The sequence below is a fragment of the Culex quinquefasciatus genome, chromosome 2 (genome assembly GCF_015732765.1).
Source record: "Culex quinquefasciatus strain JHB chromosome 2, VPISU_Cqui_1.0_pri_paternal, whole genome shotgun sequence".
Taxonomy (NCBI): Eukaryota; Metazoa; Arthropoda; class Insecta; order Diptera; family Culicidae; genus Culex; species Culex quinquefasciatus.
The window spans coordinates 210,937,380-210,958,869 of record NC_051862.1 but is presented as its reverse complement, the minus strand read 5'-3'; the positions used below and the strand labels follow the sequence as shown (position 1 = coordinate 210,958,869).

The following is a 21,490-nucleotide window of genomic DNA, read 5'->3' as shown; positions in this document are numbered from 1 at the left end:
TTACAGATAGTGAATAAATATTATTTAACATTAAATACATGTTGACTTTTGAAAGATATCCCGGATTCAACAAGAGTTGATCTATTCCTTATGAAAATATTAAATTTTACGAATTACAATTACTAGTTGCTTACAGGCCAAAGAAGCACATAAATTGCAAATTGCTAAACCCATTGTAATTGAACTTAGTGGATTTGCCCCAAGATAACAAAATATTCATTTGTGAGACTGTAAAAACTCGAAAATATAACATTTTTTCGTAAGGATATCGTCTCATATTATTAGACAAAGTTAAAGATTTCAATATTTGATAAAAAAAGGAGTATGTGCATTGGATGCAAAACTAGATTTTATCAGTGTGAGTAATTTATTTATCTATCGAACCAAAACTGGCTCCAAGGAGTGCGGCTCTTGAAACGAATGTACCATTAGAGAACTGGTGTCGGAGTAGCCTTAAAAGCTACTCGATTCCGCAGCCCTAGTTTACTTCTCGGGTGAGTTTTCAAAAAGCCGTAAGAGCCTCCGTGACCTCCGACACTAATTTTCGTTTTTCTCCAAATTGAAACAATTTTGTTTTTAGTTTAGAGCACTTGAAGGACGTGTAAATGAACAATCTGAAGCATTTTTGAAATTGGTTACTCGTAAATAGGTCGAACAAGGATGCAAAAAGAGCTTTGTTTACTAATGACTCTTACGTCTTTTTGAAAACTAATTCGAGATGTAATGTTCAACATACTCTTGATGGCAACGCATTTTTGAATAGAATACAGTTAATTTAGACAAACGTGAGATATATTCATATAGAAAACATATTTTTTCAAGGTATTTTTCTCACAGCAAAGTACAAGACTATTAAAAAAACTAAGTGCAATTCTGGTTTAAAGTGTCAAAAGATATTCTCGAAATAAGGTATTTTTCACCCCGTGCTACCTAACATTTTCGTATTTTGGCATTTTTGACAACTACCGCAGCACAGCTCTACCTATCCTATCTGTCATTAGGAACACACCAATGTGTGTGTGCGCTTCAGTGTTATCTTCCTGTATTGGTGTGCACGAACCGAGCCAGGGGCGGACGTCGACACTCATCCAGCTCGTCAAACACAAAAAAGTAGTCGAAAGAAAGAGTCATCATCAGCAGGCGGAGCAGAGCCACCAGGGCAAGAGAAAAAAACTGCAGTTTAGGAGCGAATTACCCTCTCCGTGTACCGCAGCAATCGCATTCGGAGTATTCGCGCAAGGTGATTATCGCGTTCGAGATGGATTACTTGGATTAGCCGTGGTTGGAAAGTACGGGATGATATTTCGCGAACAAGTTCGACGGAGAAAAAATAGTTTAGTGAAAAGCGTGCGCGCGGCTGTGTGCGTGACGTTTTCGTGTGCGTACGACGTTTGGGTTTGGTTGTGTTGGTGTGCAGGTTCGCCAAGGTTGTTCGATTGGCGGGGTGTGATGGATTCCCACACGGGGGATTAAAATCAATTTGGGTTTGGATAACTGGGATTTCCAACTCACTTTAGTGGTTGTTTACATTAAGTATGAGCAGGATACACAGATTGTTTACAAGACGACATAGGTCCTTTGACATTGCTTCATTTTAAGAGGCACTAACTCCGTTGTTTTGCTCACTGCGATACAACCGTTGTACCTCAAGATTGATGCACCCTGCCGACTACCTGAACCACAATCAGCAGTATTTTCTCTTTCTGGTGTGTTTTGTGATGGGTTCTGCTGTTGTGTGTGGATTTCCCAGCAGATCGTCGTCGTCACAGTCCAAGTCGTAGTCGTAATCTCCATATTTTGCACTTTGGCTGCTGCTGGCTGGTTGAGTGTGTACAATATTTGCCAGTCGCAGTAGTAGGTCGTGATTTTCCTATGCACAACAGCTCTCAAACTGTGCAAAGTCGCGTTCTCGTGATCAAAATTTAAAATTTTCTCCTCGCGGGAGCCCCTGGCAGCAGGCCACTCTACGACCACAGAGCTACGACAACACGGAACTCATCCCAGCAATCATTGCGGTACGTGGTCCACACAAAGGAAAAAAACAGATCTTCCTAATACTCCACTCCTTAGGGTGGGTGGGGAAGGTTAGAGAGGCGGGATGTGACCCTTAAAAGATAAGAGATTCCTCCCCCCTCAGGGGGGCGGTTGGTGGGACGAAGTGGTAACTTTCAAGGTTGGCCCCGAAGGGGCTGACAGGAAGTGTTTTTTTTGCACAGGGAAAAATCCCCACCTCCCCTCCTATTTCTAATGCAATCGATAGTAATTAAATGGCCACAATCTGGACTGGTTCGGCGACCGGAACATGCAATCGGGTTTGGCCAATTCCAGCGGATCACTAATTGATCGTCGTCGTAGGAGCGACAAGGAACGTCTCGTCGTAATCAGAGGCAGACAAAGAAGAAGATCAACTTTCTGGAACGAATCGTAAAGGGGGTGGTGATGGTGTGTTGGTGCGAAAGGGACGGAAGAGTGAAGTGTGTTTGTGTGTGTGTGCAGCTAACGAACAAGAAGAAGGCAGTACCAGAAAACATGACGGAATGTGGTGTAGTGGACGACGTGTAGGTGCAAGTGGGACGGATGATGAGGAGGCGATCGCGGAGTCGTGTCTGATGGAGAGACAGGGCGTGTGCACGGTGGGTTGGGTGGGTGAAGATTTTTGTTTACCCCGTTTTTGGGGTAAATTTGTCCATTGTCCTATTGATTCGGATCTGATAACGCAAAACACGGAGAAGATTCCTGTAGCTAAAAAGGCGTTTTTTTTTCTTTGCTTCACTTGAAGTGTTGTTTAATGAACTTGAAACTTTATGATAAGCCACTGATAAGAGTACAGACATCCTCTCGCTATCTTTTGCTTTCTTAGTTGTACTTTATGCTAGTTTTCATCCCAATTCAATGATAATACTTTTTGTCTTGCATAAGCGAAATGGCGTCCGAGGATGTTGCTTGTGTTAGTTTAGTAAATATTTTTTTTATACCTTTTCATAAAAATACTATCAGGAAATTAGCACATAAAATTTAAAGTACGAGGAAAAAGCTTCCAAAAATCTTTCGCGCCATGTAATCGAACACTTTTTGACATACTTTGAGAGTGCATTTTTTTTTTTGCTAGAATTTAATATGTTTTATATGTTAAAAAATATAAAACCCGGATCTTAAGAGTCATAGACAAGTATGACCATACATTTTGCCGCCGAGTATGAACTTTTGAAAAAAAATTACTTTTGGAAAAAAAAAATCAATATTTCATGCATGAAATTCATAATTTTATTAAATCATTTTTTTTATTCAAAATTAAATTTGCAAACCAAAAGTACCTAACAGATTTTTTAATAAGGTGCCCCGTATTCAAGATATAGCCACCGAAATTCTGATTTATATTAAAAATTGCACTGAAAATAAAACCAAATTAAAAAAAATCGAAGTCATGATATTTTCAGGTTGAAACCTGTTTTTAATAATTAGCACATAACGATATTATACTTAAAATCCATTTAGATTTCTGTGATGAAGAATCATATGAAAAGTATTTTAAATCGAATTATTTGTAAACTTACTTTTTAACGGAAATTTATATTTTTGTGGAAAAGTTCATAATAATGGTCCTTTTTTTAAAGAGCTTTCCTTTTTCGGAATGTCTCAGCTATTTTCCGAATAATGTGTCGTCATCTAAAAATTAGACGTTATTTTTTTGACGCGCTGAAAATAGCGTTTTCAATGTTTGTTTTTCTTTCAGAAACAGTTTTTTTGGCAACCGTAAGTGCCACCTGCAATGTTTTAAAGGCAAAATTAAAGCAACTTACAACAAACACAAACCATCCACATTAACGACCCCCGGGTCTTTTGTGGTCTCTATTGCAAGTTTCTGCTCGAACCTAGGAGTCCGAAGGCTTGAATGGGGAGAGCACCCAAACCTCTTTCTACTACAAGGAACCTTCCACCCCAGTGTTTGAACTGACGACCTTCGGATTGCGAGTCCAACCGCCGCCAGCGATTCCACCGGAGTAGGCTTGGTTTGGTGTGTTGTTTGTACTTATGGCATGGAGACGACTCCTACACCTGGAATGACTAAAACGGCCTAACAACCAATGCCGGGACCGACATTTTACTTCCTCATCCGATGGAAGGTTGCAGCAGATGGGAATCGAACCCAGAATCATCCGCTTACAAAGCGGACAGCGTAACCATTCGGCCACGCACTGCCAGCAACTTATCCGATCTTAAAAAAACATGTCCGGAGATGGATGAGCTTGGTGAAGGCATTGACTATTTTTCGTAGCTTTAAAAAAAATTCATTTAATGATTTATTGAAAAAAAAAATTGTTTAAAGAGTAATATTCCAAAGATGTCAAATCGATAAGATTACCGTTATCATGTTACAACCAGATAAGATCAGATCAAAGTGTGATGTTCAATAAAGTTGATCCTCATACCTTAATGTTTATAAATCTTAAGGTTTGATTTTTTATCATTGACTAAGATATCAAGTAAAACGTTGAAATTTTCAAACAATCCAAATGGGTTGAACATTTCGATTGTGCTTCCTGGACATGTTGTTGTTAATTTATTTATTTCTGGCAGCTTTAACCATCTTGGTCATTCGTTGCCCTTTCCTGGACATAGAACTATGATTTTAAACACTATGCTTCGATCTACTACACTAATCGGCATATCAATGGTCATGGCGCTTGCTTATAGCGAATCCTACACCGTTTATAAGCCCAAAGTCGTCCAAATCTAAGCAAAGCTTAAGTTAGCGATTAGACTTGCATTCCAAAGGCCTTCAGCTCATGTCCCGAGGGAAAAGGGTTCTAGGCAAAAGACGAAACAATCTTGCAACAGAGACCGCCAATGGTGTGTCATGTTCTCATACACAGCCCGATATCGGCGACATGTGTACCATTCCACAGAACAAAACTCGCAACGATGAATCACTCTTCAACTATTTAAACAATCTTCTTTTATCCGGAACCCCAAACCCACCGTGCGTGTGTGTATATGGTGCACAATGCAAAACGTCAAACGCAAAAAAAAGTCCAAGACCAAACTCAAACTCCAACGCAGCAGCGGGGTTCTCCGTGACCACCATCATCATCATAACTGCAAGCTAGAGGAAGACGGGAACCTGCCCTGTCTGTGTGCCAAAGAAAGAAAGAGAAAGACAGCCGCCGTCAGAGTGTCAGTGGCAGCAAATCGAACCGAAGAGAAAGGAAAATGACACTTTCATGAATGGAGTAAAGCAGGCTGTGTTGATGTGTTGTGTTGTGTAGTGCGCACTTGAGAAATTATTATTAAATTATCGTCGGCGAGCTGCAACGGCAGGAAAAAGCCTCTTTGTTTTGGAACACCCGCCGTCCAAAACTCGTCGTCTCGTCATCGTTATCTGGAACGGCCGAGAAGGCCGCCACTTAGTGACACAATCTAGCTGCGAACAAAAAAGTAGACAAAAAAAAGGTGATTTTAGTGCTGAAATCTGCTTTTGGTAGTGCAGTGTGAAGAGAGGAAGAGTAAAACGAAGAAGATATCTGCCCCTTGGTGGAACCAGACCAGTAGCAACAACGACAACCCGGAGAAACGACTATTAGTGTAGAAGTTCAGGGTAGAGACATTTGCAGTCTAACTACAGAGAGAGAGAGAGTCCCGTTGGCCCGTATCACTATCGCAAGTCAGAATAATTCCCCCTGCTATTGTGAGCAGGAGGAGGGGACAAGTTTGCCAGATAAGTGAATAATCTCAGCGAACTTCTCCGTCCCGTACGAGAGTTTCAACCTGAAGATCTGGATTAAAGTGGGTCGATTGTCACTCACTAAGATTGACCTGATAAAGATGCATCTCAACTCGACCACATTTTGCTCTCGTTTCTAATTGTTGTCCCACTTGATTGAACCATTATCACAAGGCGCTCTTCAATGTGGGCGTTTCTTGGCTTGTGTTACTCTGGCGAATACAACTTTAAAACCGCGCCATCAGGAACGAAAAGGAATAGACGTTCACCATAGCTGGATGAGTCATGCCGCACGGAGTTCGATCGAATTAGCTGATAACGAGCCGCGCGACGCAACAGATTTGTGTTGTTATTGCTGGGCTGGCGTCCTCGTGTCGGAGTCGTCGTCGCCGCCGCAACATTAGCAAAATTGAGCGCTGCATTAGCATTTTCGGAACGCCGCCTTCCGGTTGATGACGTAGTCACGAACCGAAGGATCCGTTCTAAAACTAGTAGCCTCTTTTTTGTTACGGCTCACTGAATCCAACAAGTTTAAGGACACACGCACGCCATGTGAACGGCGTTGCAGAATAAACACAACGGTTCTTTGTGCTTTGGCTGTGATGGCGATGAAGGTCGGCTCGGGCTGGATTTGCTCACTGCAAACAGCACGGTACCTACCTAGTGCAAGCGAGATGGGTTTTTGTTTTATGGCACCGCCAGAGCGCTCTGGTCGATGGCCCCGCCAAAGTTTACAATCGGAACGGCGCACGGTTCATGGTGGGATGAAAGTGCGGGGAACTACCTTTCTACTCGATGAGACGATATCGTTTGAATATGAACTAGTTGTTTAATTTCAAAGTTCTTACTCGCTATTAGAATTCAACGGAAACTGGTAAACTAAAAAATCAAGGCATTGTTGTTTGTTGAATTTTTCGTCACAGTTTTTTTTTTTTGTTAAAATTTAAAAAGCCAAGATAGCAAAAAATGTTGAGCCTTACTTGATTGAAAAAGTCCCAATATTCAGAAATTTAAAATTGAAAAAAAAAATTCTAAAATTTAAAATTTCATTATGATGAGGAATTAAAAAATACAAATTTTAAAATTTGTAAATTTTTTACGTCCAGTATTCAACAAATTTTGATCCAATCATTCAAAAATTAAAGTTATTAAAAATTTAAAGGCTCAAATATTCAAAAAATAAAAAAAAAATAATATGATGAGGGCTAGTTTGGAGCTCGGAAGGAAAGGTCAAGGAAAGGATCACGAAAAGATTTGTCTTAAGAGCAATTACAGCTCAAATCAGGAATTTTTCTGGTACTTTTGTACCCGACCCTCTCCGATTTCAATGAAACTTTGTAGACATGTTATCCTGGGCCTATATAAGCCATTTTTGTGTATATGGAGCCAATAGTACTCGAAAGTAACATTTAAGAAGGGCGTAAAGTATTAAAATATTTTTGTATTTTGCAATTTAAAAATTACTGTATCTCGAAGTCGTTGCGTCGAATCAAAAAGTGGTCAAAAACAAACTTGTAGGAAATTGGAGGGCTTTCTAAAAAAAATATACTTAAAGAAAAATACACGCCACATTTCTGAGATTTTTTGATTTTAAAGTCTAAAACTTAAATTTAAAGGTTTTTTGCCAAAAACCACAAAAAAAAAAACGTTTTTTCAACATTTTTATTTTTAAAACCGCTGTATCTTCCCAAGGATTGGACATAGGACAATGGTCAATATGGTGACTTTTATGTAAAATTGTCTGGAAAATCGATCCCCACTACTGGTTTTTTAAAATTTGGACGTTTAGACTACTTAAAAAAAAAAACAGTTTTAGTAAATGATTTTTGTATTTTTTTTTAGGAGAGACATACCATCCTGCATTTTTCGTGAGTCTTTTTGTAACATTTTAGGCTATTTCCTCAAAAAAATTTAACGAAAAAAAAAATCGTGACATCACCTTCAAATTTAACTTTTAAACTTAAAAATTGAAAAAAATCTCATGGAAGAGGCGTGTATTTTTCTTGCAGTGTATTTTTTCAGAAAGCCCGTCCAATTTCCTACAAGTTTGTCTTTGACCACTTTTTAATACGATGCAACGGCTTCGAGATATAGACATTTTTAAATTACAAAATACAACAATATTTAAGAGCGAGTCCACGAGCAAAGCATACCCATCTCGCATCGATCTCACCAATCTGTTTGAAATTTTCAGGGGGTGTTTATACATATATAACTAGCATCTGGCCAAAATATGAGCACTCTAGGTCAACGGGAAGTGGGGCAAATCGGGACACAAAGTTTGAAGGTTCAAAAACGTAAAAAATCTTAAAAAGGCTATAACTTAGGCAAAATTCAATTTAATTTCAAAATTCAAAATGCATCTTAAAGGGCTTCAAAAATGCAACAAAATGCAGGGAGAAGCATCACAATTGGTTGAATCTAAAGGGAGTTATTGGCATTTTAGTGAAAAAATAGCATAATTTTCAAACTGAAATAAAAAAGTGTTCCATCCAGATATCAACTCGGATCGACCTGCAGCTTGTAGGGGACATCTGGGACTGCCATCTGAGACTGAGACCGCTTTGGGTAAGGCAGTTTAACATATTGAATAGACACTTTTACTTTTAGTGAATTTTTTGGTAGTAAATTTTTGCTCGGAGGACCCCTAAGATCCCATTTACTGGTGATAATTTTATCATGATCGTGTTTCTGAGACAATTTCACATTAGAAACATGCATAAAAATGTTTGTTTTCATTCATTTTAACCCTTTAAAAAATGAAAGTTAAAAAAAACTTTGATTCACATTTATTGAAAATCAAGTTCGTTTCCAAGGATACTAGATGACACCAGAAAAAAAGCAGCTTCTTAATTTTTTTTTATCTTTCATTTTTTAAAGGGTTTAAATTGGTGATAATATACATTTTTATGTATGTTTCTATTGTGAAATTGTCTCAGGAACAAGAATATGATAAAATTATCACCATAAAATGGGATCTAAGGGGTCCCCCGAGCAAAAATTTACAACCAAAAAATTCACTAAAAGTAAAAGTGTCTATTCAATATGTTAAACTGCCTTACCCAAAGCGGTCTCAGTCTCAGATGGCAGTCCCAGATGTCCCCTACAAGCTGTAGGTCGATCCGAGTTGATATCTGGATGGAACACTTTTTTATTTCAGTTTGAAAATTATGCTATTTTTTCACTAAAATGCCAATAACTCGCTTTAGAATCAACCAATTTGAATGCTCTACCCTGCATTTTGTTGCATTTTTGAAGCCCTTTAAGATGCATTTTGAATTTTGAAATTAAATTGAATTTTGCCTAAGTTATAGCCTTTTTAAGATTTTTTACGTTTTTGAACCTTTAAATTTTGTGTCCCAATTTGCCCCACTTCCCCTTCTCCCTGGGCCTTGTAAGGTCAAGGGCCATGATTTGATCCTAGTGCATTAGTTAAAATTTGGGTATACTTTCTTTTTATAAGCACTATGGACACCACTTCATGCTACGAGAACTCGCTTTGGCGTAGCCCCAGGGCTTAAGCGTTGACCGTTAAGCTGTCTTCGTGAACTAGGTAGTTCTCCGATAGTGAAAATATCACAATTGCACAAGACACCGCTGCTTCTGTGACTTTTTCACTATCACAATGTGGAATTTAGGTGGGACTTTAGGATAGTACAATTGATTTGTTGCTTAGAATTAGCATTTAAAATAAATCTGTATGCTTTCCAAATCTATTTGATGATAAATTTAGTTGCAATTGTTAAGTTAGAGTAATGCTGTCAACAAACTTTGATTGATGTAGAATACTAGGCATTCTTTTATGTCAAATTGTCCATAGAGTCTCGATCAATCAATAATGTTATGATATCGGACAAAATTCGCTGATCTGTTGAACTAACGGTTTTCGGATTATGGTTGTATTGACCATTGTGGCGAATCGAGGAACTACGGATCTTTTGACGTAAATGGTAATTTGTTTTTATAATAGCGATTTCTATCCTATTTGTATATCAGTTCATTAATTTGTATTGTTTTTGATAGAAGTAGTATGCAACAGGAACGTTTAGTTTTGAACATTAAGTTTAGAGGATTTTAGATTAAAATTTAGATTTTCAATCCAAAGTAGTCAGCAAATGAATATTTGGACTTAAATGAATAATTGAATAAGTTGGACTTATGAATAACACACAACTGTGCATTTATTCTAGAGTCAGATCCATAAAGCGTCAGTGTTTATTTGGTCGAAGTGTACTAATTCATTGGCAAATCTGATTCTAGTTGTAATGTACGACAAGACTACTAACGGACGTGACAGGACGAGGGCCCAGTTTAGAGGTTTCAACATCAACGATGTGCGACTGGATCACCATCCAAAAAAAAAATAGCTTACGCCCTTCTCAAATGTCATTTTCGAGTACAATTGGCTTCATATACACAACAATGGCTTATATAGGCCTCGGACAACATGTCTAGAAAGTTTCTTTGAAAACGGAGAGGGTCGGGTATAAAAGTACCAGAAAAATACCCGATTTGAGCTGGAATTTCTCTATTATAGTATAAAACTGCCCATGTTTGCATAACTGGATTTCCTCCTGATTTCTAGAACAAAGTACCTACTGGATGCTGTAGGCTTTTCTGAAAGAGCACACGATTTCAAGCCAAAGTGCCAATAACTCAAAGTGATGAAAATGCACTTACTTTTTTCGTAATAGTTTTTATTTTATTTTTGGCAATAAAAAATTAAAAAAAACAGCATTTAAAAATGTTAAATGCAAATAAAGGAAATTTATGAAAATTCTTTCTGAAATATATAAATTCTAACATACACATACTCATATTTTCAAAAAATCGATAATTCAAAAATCTAAATGTATGTGAAATATGTGATTTAAAAATTTTAAATTTAAAAATACCAATCAGAATCCAAAATTATTTATTTTTTTAATTCATAAATTTAAAATTTACAAAAAAAAACTCAAATTAAAAAAAAATTCAAAAGTTTAAAATTAAAAAAAATGAAATGTAAAACTTTTGAATTCTATATAAAAAAAAGATTCCCAAAAAAGTGTCCACGTGGTTTTTGGATGTTCCCAATGTAATGAAATGATTTAAAAATTCATTGTTTCAAAATTCCAAATTCCGATATTAGAAAATAAGAAACTTAATTTTAAAAATCATGAAAATAAAAATTCCGAAATTCCTTGTTTTGATAGCTGAAAAGAAAATCAGCAAATTAGAAGTTGAAAACAAAAACTCAAAAATTGAAACAAAAAATAAGAAAATCAAAAAAACTAAATTAGAAATTTTATCATTCTAAGCTAAAAATGCTTTCGGAATTTGCCAATTTATAATTTTAAAAATTATTAATATTTCAAAATCCCATAATAAAAAAATACGAAATTTCCAAAATTCAAGTGAAAATAACTTCGGCAATTTAAAAATTTCATATTGATATAAAAAACAAAATTTTTGAATGAATGAATAAATGAACAATTCTCATACCCACCAGCAGCTTGGTCCAGTACACAGGTGTTTGCTTGATCAAACAGTTCGTCATCTTATGTTCAGTATCTGGACACGTACGTGACTTAAGTTTTTTTTTGTGCGTGTTTTGTTGTTGCAAATACCAGTGCTTATATCAACAGAAATTTCCCATCCCCCCAAAGCAAAGCAACGGAAATTTGTAACAGGTGTAGGGACACATCACACAGACGCCCTTGTTTAACCGGCAGGACAAAAAAAATCAATGTTTTGAAATTTAATAATTTAATAATAATTCGCAGACTGGATTTCGCCATGTAATTTGTGTAACCCCAAGTTGCCTAGACATTAATAGTTGGGAATAGAACCAATCTTCATGAACAGGATTCTCACCACCATAAATCAAATCGAAGCAAGAACATAAATTGTTTTTTGCTTGTATATTTGTTTATTTTTAACATCGAATTGGAGTACTACGACCCCATTTTAGTCAAATTGCGGGAAGCAATTCTTAGATTCAACTAAAATTGTTGTAAAGTCATTCCAGCCGGCATCAATCGCCGCTGCTGCTCGTTCAAAGTGGCCTCCTTCAGCCAACGAAAACGTGCAACGTGCGGTGTCGATTGTGAATATTGTGATACCTAACCTAATTGATAATCGCCCATTAGCGCCGAAGTGCGCATAATAAATTGTGCAGCTCCAATATTATAAACTCTCAGGCAGGCTTTCTTGGGGTGGTGTCTTCTTTCGCCGTCTATCTATCTAGCAGCATTGATACTACTGAATCACCGAGCTTTCCAGCGTGGTCAATTCTTAGTGCGAGGTGCTGCTTACGTGGATGAGATTTCGTGTTCTGGTGGGTTGTCGTCGTTGATGCTACTATTTCGCGATACACAATCGATAACGAGTGCTAATCCAACTGATTGTTTAATTAATTAGCGTTGCGATCGAGTTGTTAATGTCGTGCCTTTTCCTTTGTTTACAGAGTTGCTGCTGTCGTAGTCGTCCCGCGGATCTACGGGAACAAACGAAGAAGGACGGACATCTTGTTGCTTTGTTTTAAGTTTATTTTATTTTGAGTTGCACGCAGAGCGGCAACCCCTCTCCACCGAATCCGGAATCCGGTGTGTCCACATCCAACCGTTTTTTTGTGACCTAGAACCAGCAGCAGCATGGCGTCCAGTCCGCGAGCCGGTGGCGGTGGTGCACAGCGACCGAACGGCGCCACACAGAACAAAATCTGCCAGTTCAAGCTGGTCCTGCTGGGCGAGTCGGCGGTCGGCAAGTCCTCGCTGGTGTTACGGTTCGTCAAGGGTCAGTTCCACGAGTACCAGGAGAGCACGATCGGGGCCGCGTTTCTCACGCAGACAGTCTGCATCGACGACACGACGGTCAAGTTCGAGATCTGGGACACGGCCGGACAGGAACGGTGAGTTGCTGGGGTGGTTGTCCTGGAGTCTCCTTACTAATGAATTGCTTTCCCCCAAAACAGGTACCACAGTCTCGCCCCAATGTATTACCGAGGTGCTCAGGCAGCTATCGTTGTCTACGATATTCAGAACCAGGACAGCTTTGCACGTGCCAAAACGTGGGTCAAAGAGCTTCAGCGACAGGTGAGAGATTCCCCCAGACTTCAGTCTACTCAGGATCATGATGATTCTAATTCTGGTTAATTGTTTGAAGGCATCGCCGAACATTGTGATTGCGCTGGCCGGCAACAAGGCCGATCTCGCCAACAGTCGCGTCGTCGACTACGAGGAGGCTAAGCAATACGCGGACGACAACGGGCTGCTGTTTATGGAGACGTCGGCCAAGACCGCCGTGAACGTGAACGACATCTTTCTTGCAATAGGTGAGTGCTTTTATTTCTCGACAGAAACAGCTGTTTCTCTGCTTGTTTGTATGATTCACTGCCGACGTCACAAGAAGGGGGGGTTGGAAGACCGAATCAATGTCAGTTTGCTTTGGCTGCGCGGTTATAATTGGTTTATCGATGGAATGTTTTTTGTTGCCTCCCTCCCTCCCTCACCCGTTTGGCATATTGGTGCACTGCAAAATTACATGAACCCGCGTTGCCACCTGCTGCTGGCTGTGGCCAGTTACAATCGATTTTTTGCTCTCAACCCCCCTTGCGATTTCATTCGCGAGACTTCTTTTCGCGGCGATGGTCAATCGTGGATGCGACTGTATCGACCATCGTGCGAGCGTGTGTGCTGAAGAGGTGCAAAAATGTTTTTGTTTTTGTTTTTTTTTTTGTTTCGTTCATCCTCTCCATCCTACTACGTTTGTTGTTGTTGGTCGTAGTTCAGTCATTCATGGCGGGCTCACGGTCGCACAGTGTAAAGGGTGCATGTAATTCATGCTAATTTGTGTGGATCGGTGACGTTATATATATGTGGTGTGATGCGAACTTTCAACATTTCATTGATTACAATTATTTTTAAAAAGTGTTTGTAAAAATTGGCACAAACAATCAATTAGGGGCAGAGGGGGCAGAATGGCTAATGGGGGCAGAATGGGCCACCCTTGGTTTTGGGCTTTAGAATGAATTTAAACCAACTGTAAGGCAAGGGTCTTATAAAGGACGTCAAATAATATCACCACACCGAAAACGCCGTTTAAATTCATTGTATTTTTCGAATTATGAGCATGTAAATGTCAATTTATTGACAAAACCACGCAAATGTTGTTTATTTCGAGGTTCTTAAATAAGCTTTATCGAAAGTTAGATTGTTTGAAAAAGTTTGTTCAATGTTTATAATGTTACCAGGAGCTATTACAAAGGTAATCAAACAACATCGGAACCTCAAATCAATTTAGAGGCTTAGTGGTGGAAGTGTTAAATTAAAATCCACTTGGGGGCAGAATGGACCACCCTTTTCCTGCCTTATACAAACAATCAAAAGTTATGAAATTTTGGTTAAATGGATTATGTCGCTCCTGGTATGTTCACAAATCACGTTTAATGCAACATTAGTTGATTTTTTAGTTGTTTTGATGCTTAGTTGTATAAATAGTGTCTTATTTCAACATATTAAAACTATTTTCAAAAATGTTTGTTTAGGTAAGTGACTGTTTTCATAAAAGTGGTCTAACTTCATGGAAACTATGTAAGAAAGGTCCATTTAATCATTTATTATATCTCCATTCAACGTTTTATTAGACAAAATGGCTTGTTTTCTAAGGTCACCCATTCTGCCCCGCAGGGACACCCAGGAAAAGTAGCCGAAAAAAACTTTTTTTAGGTTGCTCAAAAATAGTTTTCAGCTAAAAGTTTTCATCAACTAAGTATACAACATTGAAGGGAACATCCCAAAGCATTAGCCTACTAAAATGCATTTACAAATTTGTATGTTTTTCTATGGTTTTTGGCGCATTTTACTTAGGCGGGCCATTTTTGCTATCAAAAAGGCCCTCAAATATATAATTTAGACCAAATCATACAAAATTTCAAATATTTTTTTAGATCAAAAAACCTTACCTTAAAGAAGCTTTAACTTGAGGCTTTTACAAATTTTATTTAAAGAGATTTTCGAGAACGATCGCTTGAATCACTGGGCACAGCCACCTTGTTGGTGGCGTCGATCAATTTTGCGGAAAGCAATTTCCGTAACCTATATAGGTATTTTATATTCCCCCACTTGACACCGGCCAGAGCCGAGGGACATAAACTTTGAAAAATATTTGGCCTAAACAAATAAAATAAAACTTATGATGTACTTTTACTGTATTGCTACATTGCTATTTTGCTTTCAAAAATTATTTTTAATATTTTTTTTGTATTTTCGATATTTTACAAAATATTGATTTTTTTTTCTAAAAATCAAATCTCCGTAACCAGATTTTGCACCATCACGCAAAGATGTTTTTTTTATTAAACACGTACATTATGAATTAAACTAAGTTTACAAACAAACAAACTCGCACTTTTGCCTTCCTCACTGAGGTAAGGCTATAATCCTGCTCTAAAAATGAACTTTGTAAAAAAACGTCGTAGACCCACCTTCATGTATACATATCGACTCAGCATCGAAAACTGAACAAATGTCTGTGTGTATGTGTGTGTATGTGTGTGTGTATGTATGTATGTGACCAACAAACTAGCTTATGTTTCTCGGCACTGGCTGAACCGATTTGACCCGAACCTGTTGCATTCGACTTGGTTTGGGGTCCCATAGATCGAGTTTTATACAGATTGAAGATTCGATAAGTAGTTCAAAAGTTATGTATAAAAATGTGTTTTCACATATATCCAGATCTCACTTAAATGTATGTAAACTATGTCCGGATCCACCATCCGACCCATCGTTGGATAGGTTATCAAAAGACCTTTCCAACGAGTACAAAACATTGAAGATCTGGCAACCCTGTCTCGAGATATGGTCACTTAAGTGATATTTATGTACTTTTTTGTAGCCGGATCTCACTTAAATGTATGTAAACTATGTCCGGATCCACCATCCGACCCATCGTTGGATAGGTTTCAAAAGACCTTTCCAACGAGTCCAAAACATTGAAGATCTGGCAACCCTGTCTCGAGACATAGTCACTTAAGTGATATTTATGTACTTTTTTGTAGCCGGATCTCACTTAAATGTATGTAAACTATGTCCGGATCCACCGTCCGACCCATCGTTGGATAGGTTATTAAAAAACCTTTCCAACGAGTCCACAACATTGAAAATATGGCAACTCTGTCTCGAGATATGGTCACTTAAGTGATATTTATGTACTTTTTTGTAGCCGGATCTCACTTAAATGTATGTAAACTATGTCCGGATCCACCATCCGACCCATCGTTGGATAGGTTCTCAAAAGACCTTTCCAACGAGTCTAAAACATTGAAAATATGGCAATCCTGTCTCGAGATATGGTCACTTAAGTGATATTTTTGTACTTTTTTATTCCGGATCTAAAAATAGATGAAATTTGTGTACAACCCCATCAAATCAGCCATTGTTGGTAATGAATGAGGAAGGCTCCAACCACATAGGTGGATTAAGTTAGTTTTTTTTTAAGTTTGTCTGCCTTTGTTTGCAGAAACGGCAGTCTGCATACATTTGGCTTTGTTTGCGAGTTTGGCAAACTGTCAAACACAAAAAGGGCGAGTTTGTTTTTCATAGTCTAAAACCTCCTTAAGTATGAAAATTAGAATTACGAGCCATGGTTTCAACATTTGAATGAAAGAAGTTTTTTTAAGCAAAAATGGCGTTCGAATGGCGAACGCTTGAAATGTCAAAATCACGCAGCGGTACCAACATTACGAAAAAAGTGTGCCATGGCATGACAGCTGCATTTTTTTCTAATGTTGGTGCTACTGCGCGATTTTGACATTTAGGACGTTCAACATTCGAACGCCATCTTCGCTTAAAAACCTGGATACACCTGTTCAGATGTTTTTCAAATCCAAGTCCTTTCTTATCAATAATAACATTGAAAATGGCTTTAAAATTAAAGCGGCCAAGCCTACTGCGTTGCATTTGCCGCGGAGACAGATTCTGTGAACGGATCACATTCAATATAATCAGCAAGAAAGAAAGGAGGCGTGGACATACCGTACCAAACGCTCCAATACAGTTGTGTGGTTTTTGGGTTTAAATCAGGGGTACTCAAAGTTTTTGGATGCCGGGTCAAATGTACAAAATAGTTTATTTGAAAAATGAAATTACGATATTTTAATTTAAAAGACCAAAAATACATCTACCAGTCAAAGTTTTTCGAAATTTAGTTTTTTAGCGAAAATGTTCGTAATTTTGAAAATAAAAGAAAACAGAAAATTACAATTTTGAATAGTTATGTTGATACTATTGTTTTAGATACCTGAAAATGATTGTATTAAACTTCAACAATTCAATAAAAAAAATGTAGGAAAATGTATTACGCCCGTACAGATCTGAACCATTAGTTTCAAAAAATGTAAGATTTGACAAAAAAAACATTAAAATGATTCTAAACGTTAAGAAATGCATTTAAAACTGATTTCAGTTGATTGGACTTAAATTTCAGTAAATTTTTGGAAGAAAAATATTGTCCTTGATTTCCGATGTCCGATTGTGAAGGAGGGTGACAAAACATTTGCAACAGCTTTATACTTCCGATTTTAACAAATTTGTGACTGATGAATCAGATGGTAATTAATCTGCCATGAGTTCGAATCCCGAGGTGGAAGGTTTCTATGTGCAAAGTAAGTTTGAGGCTCAGTTCAGAAAAATATTTCCGAAAATGTTTGATGAATGTTTTGACTAAATTTACTATTTTCACTCACATTGAATCGTGTGATACAGTAGTTGTTCGGTAACTGGGCGTTGTTTAACTGGGCGCTCGATAGCTGGGCCGTAGCCCAGTTAAAAAGCAGACAAACGTCAAAAAACCAAAACAACCAAAATGACCGAGGGGTTAATGGATGCAAAAATCATATTCAATAAATAAAAAAACTTTTGTTTAATTTCAAGTTACAATTAAAGAATTATGAAAAGTAAGAATTGTAAATAAATTTGAGTAACTTTTATTTTTATATTTCATCTGGAAAATATTATTCATCGGTGGTCCCCTCGTTATTTTTTGTTCAGCCCAGTTAACGAGCAACATTCGATGACTGGGCTACGTTCGCAGCCCAGTTATCGAACAACTACTGTATTTTTTCAATCAGAAACATTATTAAAATATTTTTATTAGCTTTAAAAAGTAAAAAAAAACCTTCATTTAAAAAAATACAAAATCACTGATCAAAAAGCCATATTTCATGATCAATCAAAATGGATTCATACTTACTTTGGTCACCACTGTTGTAAATTGAGCAGATAAACAAATATTCAGAGGATATTTTGATTTCAATTGAAGAAAATAAAAAAATAAAAAATCAAATAAATAGTTTTGTGAAACTAAAAGCCTAACAAAAAATAAATCGCTTTCAGCTAAAAAATTGCCTAAGAACGAGGGCACTGGACCACAGCAAAACATAAGACCTACTCAGAACGAACAGAGCCGACAGAACAGCGGATGCTGCAGCAAGTGATGTTATTCAGCTGGTGAGTGAAATTGATCTCCACTTCATTTGTTATCGTGTTAATTTAAATTTGTTGTGACAGAACCCGTCTTGTTAACTGTAGAACCAGTTAGCAACAAACCCAACACGAAGGAGGAATGTTTGAGAGGAGAAATTATCGTCATGATGGTGGTTATGGCGATGTTGGCGTCGTCGTCGTCGTTGGCAGTAGGATTTAAGACCGATTCCAAACTAGTTATGCTATACCAAGAACAACAGTAAAACAACAACAACTAAATATTTCAGACATTTACACAGAACACACTCACACAAACAACAGAAGAAACAAACACAGATCTTTAGTGGATTGCAGCAAAAGTTAAGATTGAAACATTATTTGAACCCCTTTTTCAAGCAGATACATTACTTTTAGACACTAATCTAAAAATACACAACACACACACTCACATCATCGGATAATTGTAAAAACAAATGCAAAGCATTAGTGCTTTGTTTGAGAAGATGATGTGTCGAACACAACAATAGCAAAGGCATGCAAAACAAAAGTTTATAAATATAACTTTACCAACAATTGTAATAAAACAAAACAACAAACAAAACAAAAAATAGTGCAACTCATTCAACTGAAAACAACTTAGAATCAGCGCCAGACAGCTGCAAGCCCCTCCCTCCCGTTCTCGTTCTTCTTCTATGAATAGAGAGATATTTTTTCCGTTTCCGTTAGCCCCGCCCCCACTCCGCACTCACACAGTCACAAATCCGCTCTAGAGGTTGCTTTTCTCATTTGCCACTCCCACTCCGCACCAAACAACCAAACTGACCCTTCCTCCTACCCCCCTCTGATAGATAAATACGTTTTTTCGCTCCTTCCTTACAAACGCTCTAATGTAATCAATTCTTCGTGGAAATATATTTATTGCTAAACTAAACAAGTAAAACAAATCCTTAAATATATGAATATATTTAATGAAACAAAAAAAAAAACAACATTACGATATCAATAAAATACAGAAAAAAAGGAAACCAACCAACCAAGAGCTACGACGAAGTGTGAAAATGGTATTTAGAGAAAACAAAACAAAAAACTAGAAGAAAAAATACCACCAAACGAATTCGGTGAAAAGGAAAACAATAGATGAAAAACAAACAAACTAAACTTACACAATTTGTGCATCTGTAGAGTTATCGAAAGGATAAGATTCCCGCCCCGTTCTCCCCTATATTTGTTATGAAAATGTTTATTTTTCGTCACGCAAAGAAACGTTTTTATTTTATGATTGTTCGTAACCATTTGTATGAAATTACTGGCGAGGCAAACCGGAGGAAAATACCGTAACTTTCAATGAGTTCTACTATAGCATTTACACGTAACAGAAAAAAACACACGCCAAACTCTTTGGTCAAGACGATGGCAAAAAAATGAAACAATTAAATTGTGCTGCACTGTATTTTTGAAAAATCGGACAAAAACACGTTCGCCACTTTTGAAAGATTGCGCAGAGAAAGAGAGAGAAAAAATACCCCAGAAAAACGATATCAATCGGTGTGATGAGCGAGTATAAAACAAGTTGATAAAGTGATCTTTTTCTATATAAATATGTTTTCAGTAATTAATGAGAGAGGAAAGAAATAAAAAAAAACTATGATCAAATATTTAAAGTATATGAATAATGCAAACGTCAAAAAGTCTTCATTATCTGACCGTCTCAACATTTGTCCCCAGAAAAAAAAACGAATTTGGTTCGCACGCGGCAAACGTTTAATTTTCGCCGTTCCCTTATCTTCTTGTGTAGTGTTAAATTGTAACAAAATAATAAAAAAAGAGATTTAAGCAAAAATTGCAATTACCAGCAGAAAAAAAACAGTAAATCGTTTCAAATAACCGACATTCCTTTTTTAACACACATGAATCGAATTGAAATTAGTGACAAACAAAACAAGAAGAATAAGAATTACAACAAAAAAAGCTTCAAAACACAACACAACAAGGACATACATTAAGAAACAAAAAAAAAAAACACACACACACATACACATTGGTGAGGAGGAAATACATAATTTGAGGACACTGGAGAGGTTAAGTCATTAAAAGAAATTTGAAAGAAGTAAATAAACATTGTACATCAAATCTAGGCTTTCACTGGCGTAGAAATGAAAGAAATGGTCAAATTGTCAAGAACAATTAAGAACTTAGGAATTCTGAAGTTTCTTTTTTAAAGAAATTTAAGAATTTAAGAGTTGAAGAATTTAAGATTTCAAGAATTTAAGAATTTAAAAATTTAAGAATGTTAGAATTAAAGAATTTAAAAATTTAAGAATGTTAGAATTAAAGAATTTAAGAGCTTAAGAATTTAGGAATTTAAGAATTTAAGAATTTAAGAATTTAAGAATTTAAGAATTTAAGAATTTAAGAATTTAAGAATTTAAGAATTTAAGAATTTAAGAATTTAAGAATTTAAGAATTTAAGAATTTAAGAATTTAAGAATTTAAGAATTTAAGAATTTAAGAATTTAAGAGTTTAAGAATTTGAGAATTTAAGAATTTGAGAATTTAAGAATTTAAGAATTTAAGAATTTAAGAATTTAAGAATTTAAGAATTCAAGAATTTAAGAATTAAAGAATTAAAGAATGTAAGAATTTAAGAATCTAAGAATTTAAGAATTTAAGAATTTAAGAATTTAAGAATTTAAGAATTTAAGAATTTAAGAATTTAAGAATTTAAGAATTTAAGAATTTAAGAATTTAAGAATTTAAGAATTTAAGAATTTAAGAATTTAAGAATTTAAGAATTTAAGAATTGAGGAATTTAAGAATTTAAGAATTTAAGAATTTAAGAATTTAAGAATTTAAGAATTTAAGAATTTAAGAATTTCTTTTTTCTTTTAATTTTGTCTTTTTAAATTCTAAAATTTTTGAATTACTGAATTTGAATTAAAGATTTAAATTTATAAATTTCGGATTTCATAAATTATTGATTTTTTTTTTATTTTGTGATAATCAATATAATAATCATAAAAGTTTCGTTTTTTTTTTAATTTCTGAATAGCTTTCAGTTTTGAATAGATGTATTATTTTTTTACCAAGATTGTCTAAATTAAAAAAAAATCTTTCTGTGGGTAATATCCCAACTAAAATCAAAGGTGAAAAGTCAGCTTCAGATTTGTACGCCGAACTAAGGCAGAATTCTGCTGAAATCAGAAAAACTTATTGCTCGTTAGAACTATATGCCGAGTCTCTTCAAAAGTCATTCTACCAAAATTCTGTGCGAAAAATGACAAAAACACAGATGTTCTGTTTT

General features: G+C 36.3%; 1 protein-coding gene across 2 annotated transcripts; it reads left to right on the top strand.

The window, feature by feature from the left end:
* Positions 1-1,082: 1,082 nt before the first annotated feature.
* On the top strand, positions 1,083-20,319 carry LOC6033331 (ras-related protein Rab-5B). 2 transcript variants are annotated; one of them, XM_001843744.2, is made up of 6 exons: positions 1,083-1,240; positions 12,171-12,614; positions 12,678-12,798; positions 12,869-13,037; positions 18,100-18,213; positions 18,274-20,319. In XM_001843744.2, exons 2-5 carry the CDS (start codon positions 12,358-12,360, stop codon positions 18,198-18,200), a joined length of 648 nt encoding a protein of 215 aa, XP_001843796.1. In that variant the 5' UTR covers positions 1,083-1,240; positions 12,171-12,357; the 3' UTR covers positions 18,201-18,213; positions 18,274-20,319. The 2 variants fall into 2 exon arrangements, with proteins under 2 accessions (XP_001843796.1, XP_038108773.1); XM_038252845.1 differs by lacking the exon at positions 1,083-1,240 and adding an exon at positions 1,692-2,015.
* The last annotated feature ends 1,171 nt before the right edge of the window (positions 20,320-21,490 follow it).

What these genes read in the sequence shown, in the direction of transcription:
- LOC6033331 (XM_001843744.2), top strand. Translation starts at nt 12,358, where the DNA reads ATGGCGTCCAGTCCGCGAGCCGGTGGCGGTGGTGCACAGCGACCGAAC. An exon ending in TCAAAGAGCTTCAGCGACAG is followed by an intron (nt 12,799 to 12,868) that starts GTGAGAGATTCC and finishes AATTGTTTGAAG; the next exon opens with GCATCGCCGAACATTGTGAT. An exon ending in CGACATCTTTCTTGCAATAG is followed by an intron (nt 13,038 to 18,099) that starts GTGAGTGCTTTT and finishes AATCGCTTTCAG; the next exon opens with CTAAAAAATTGCCTAAGAAC.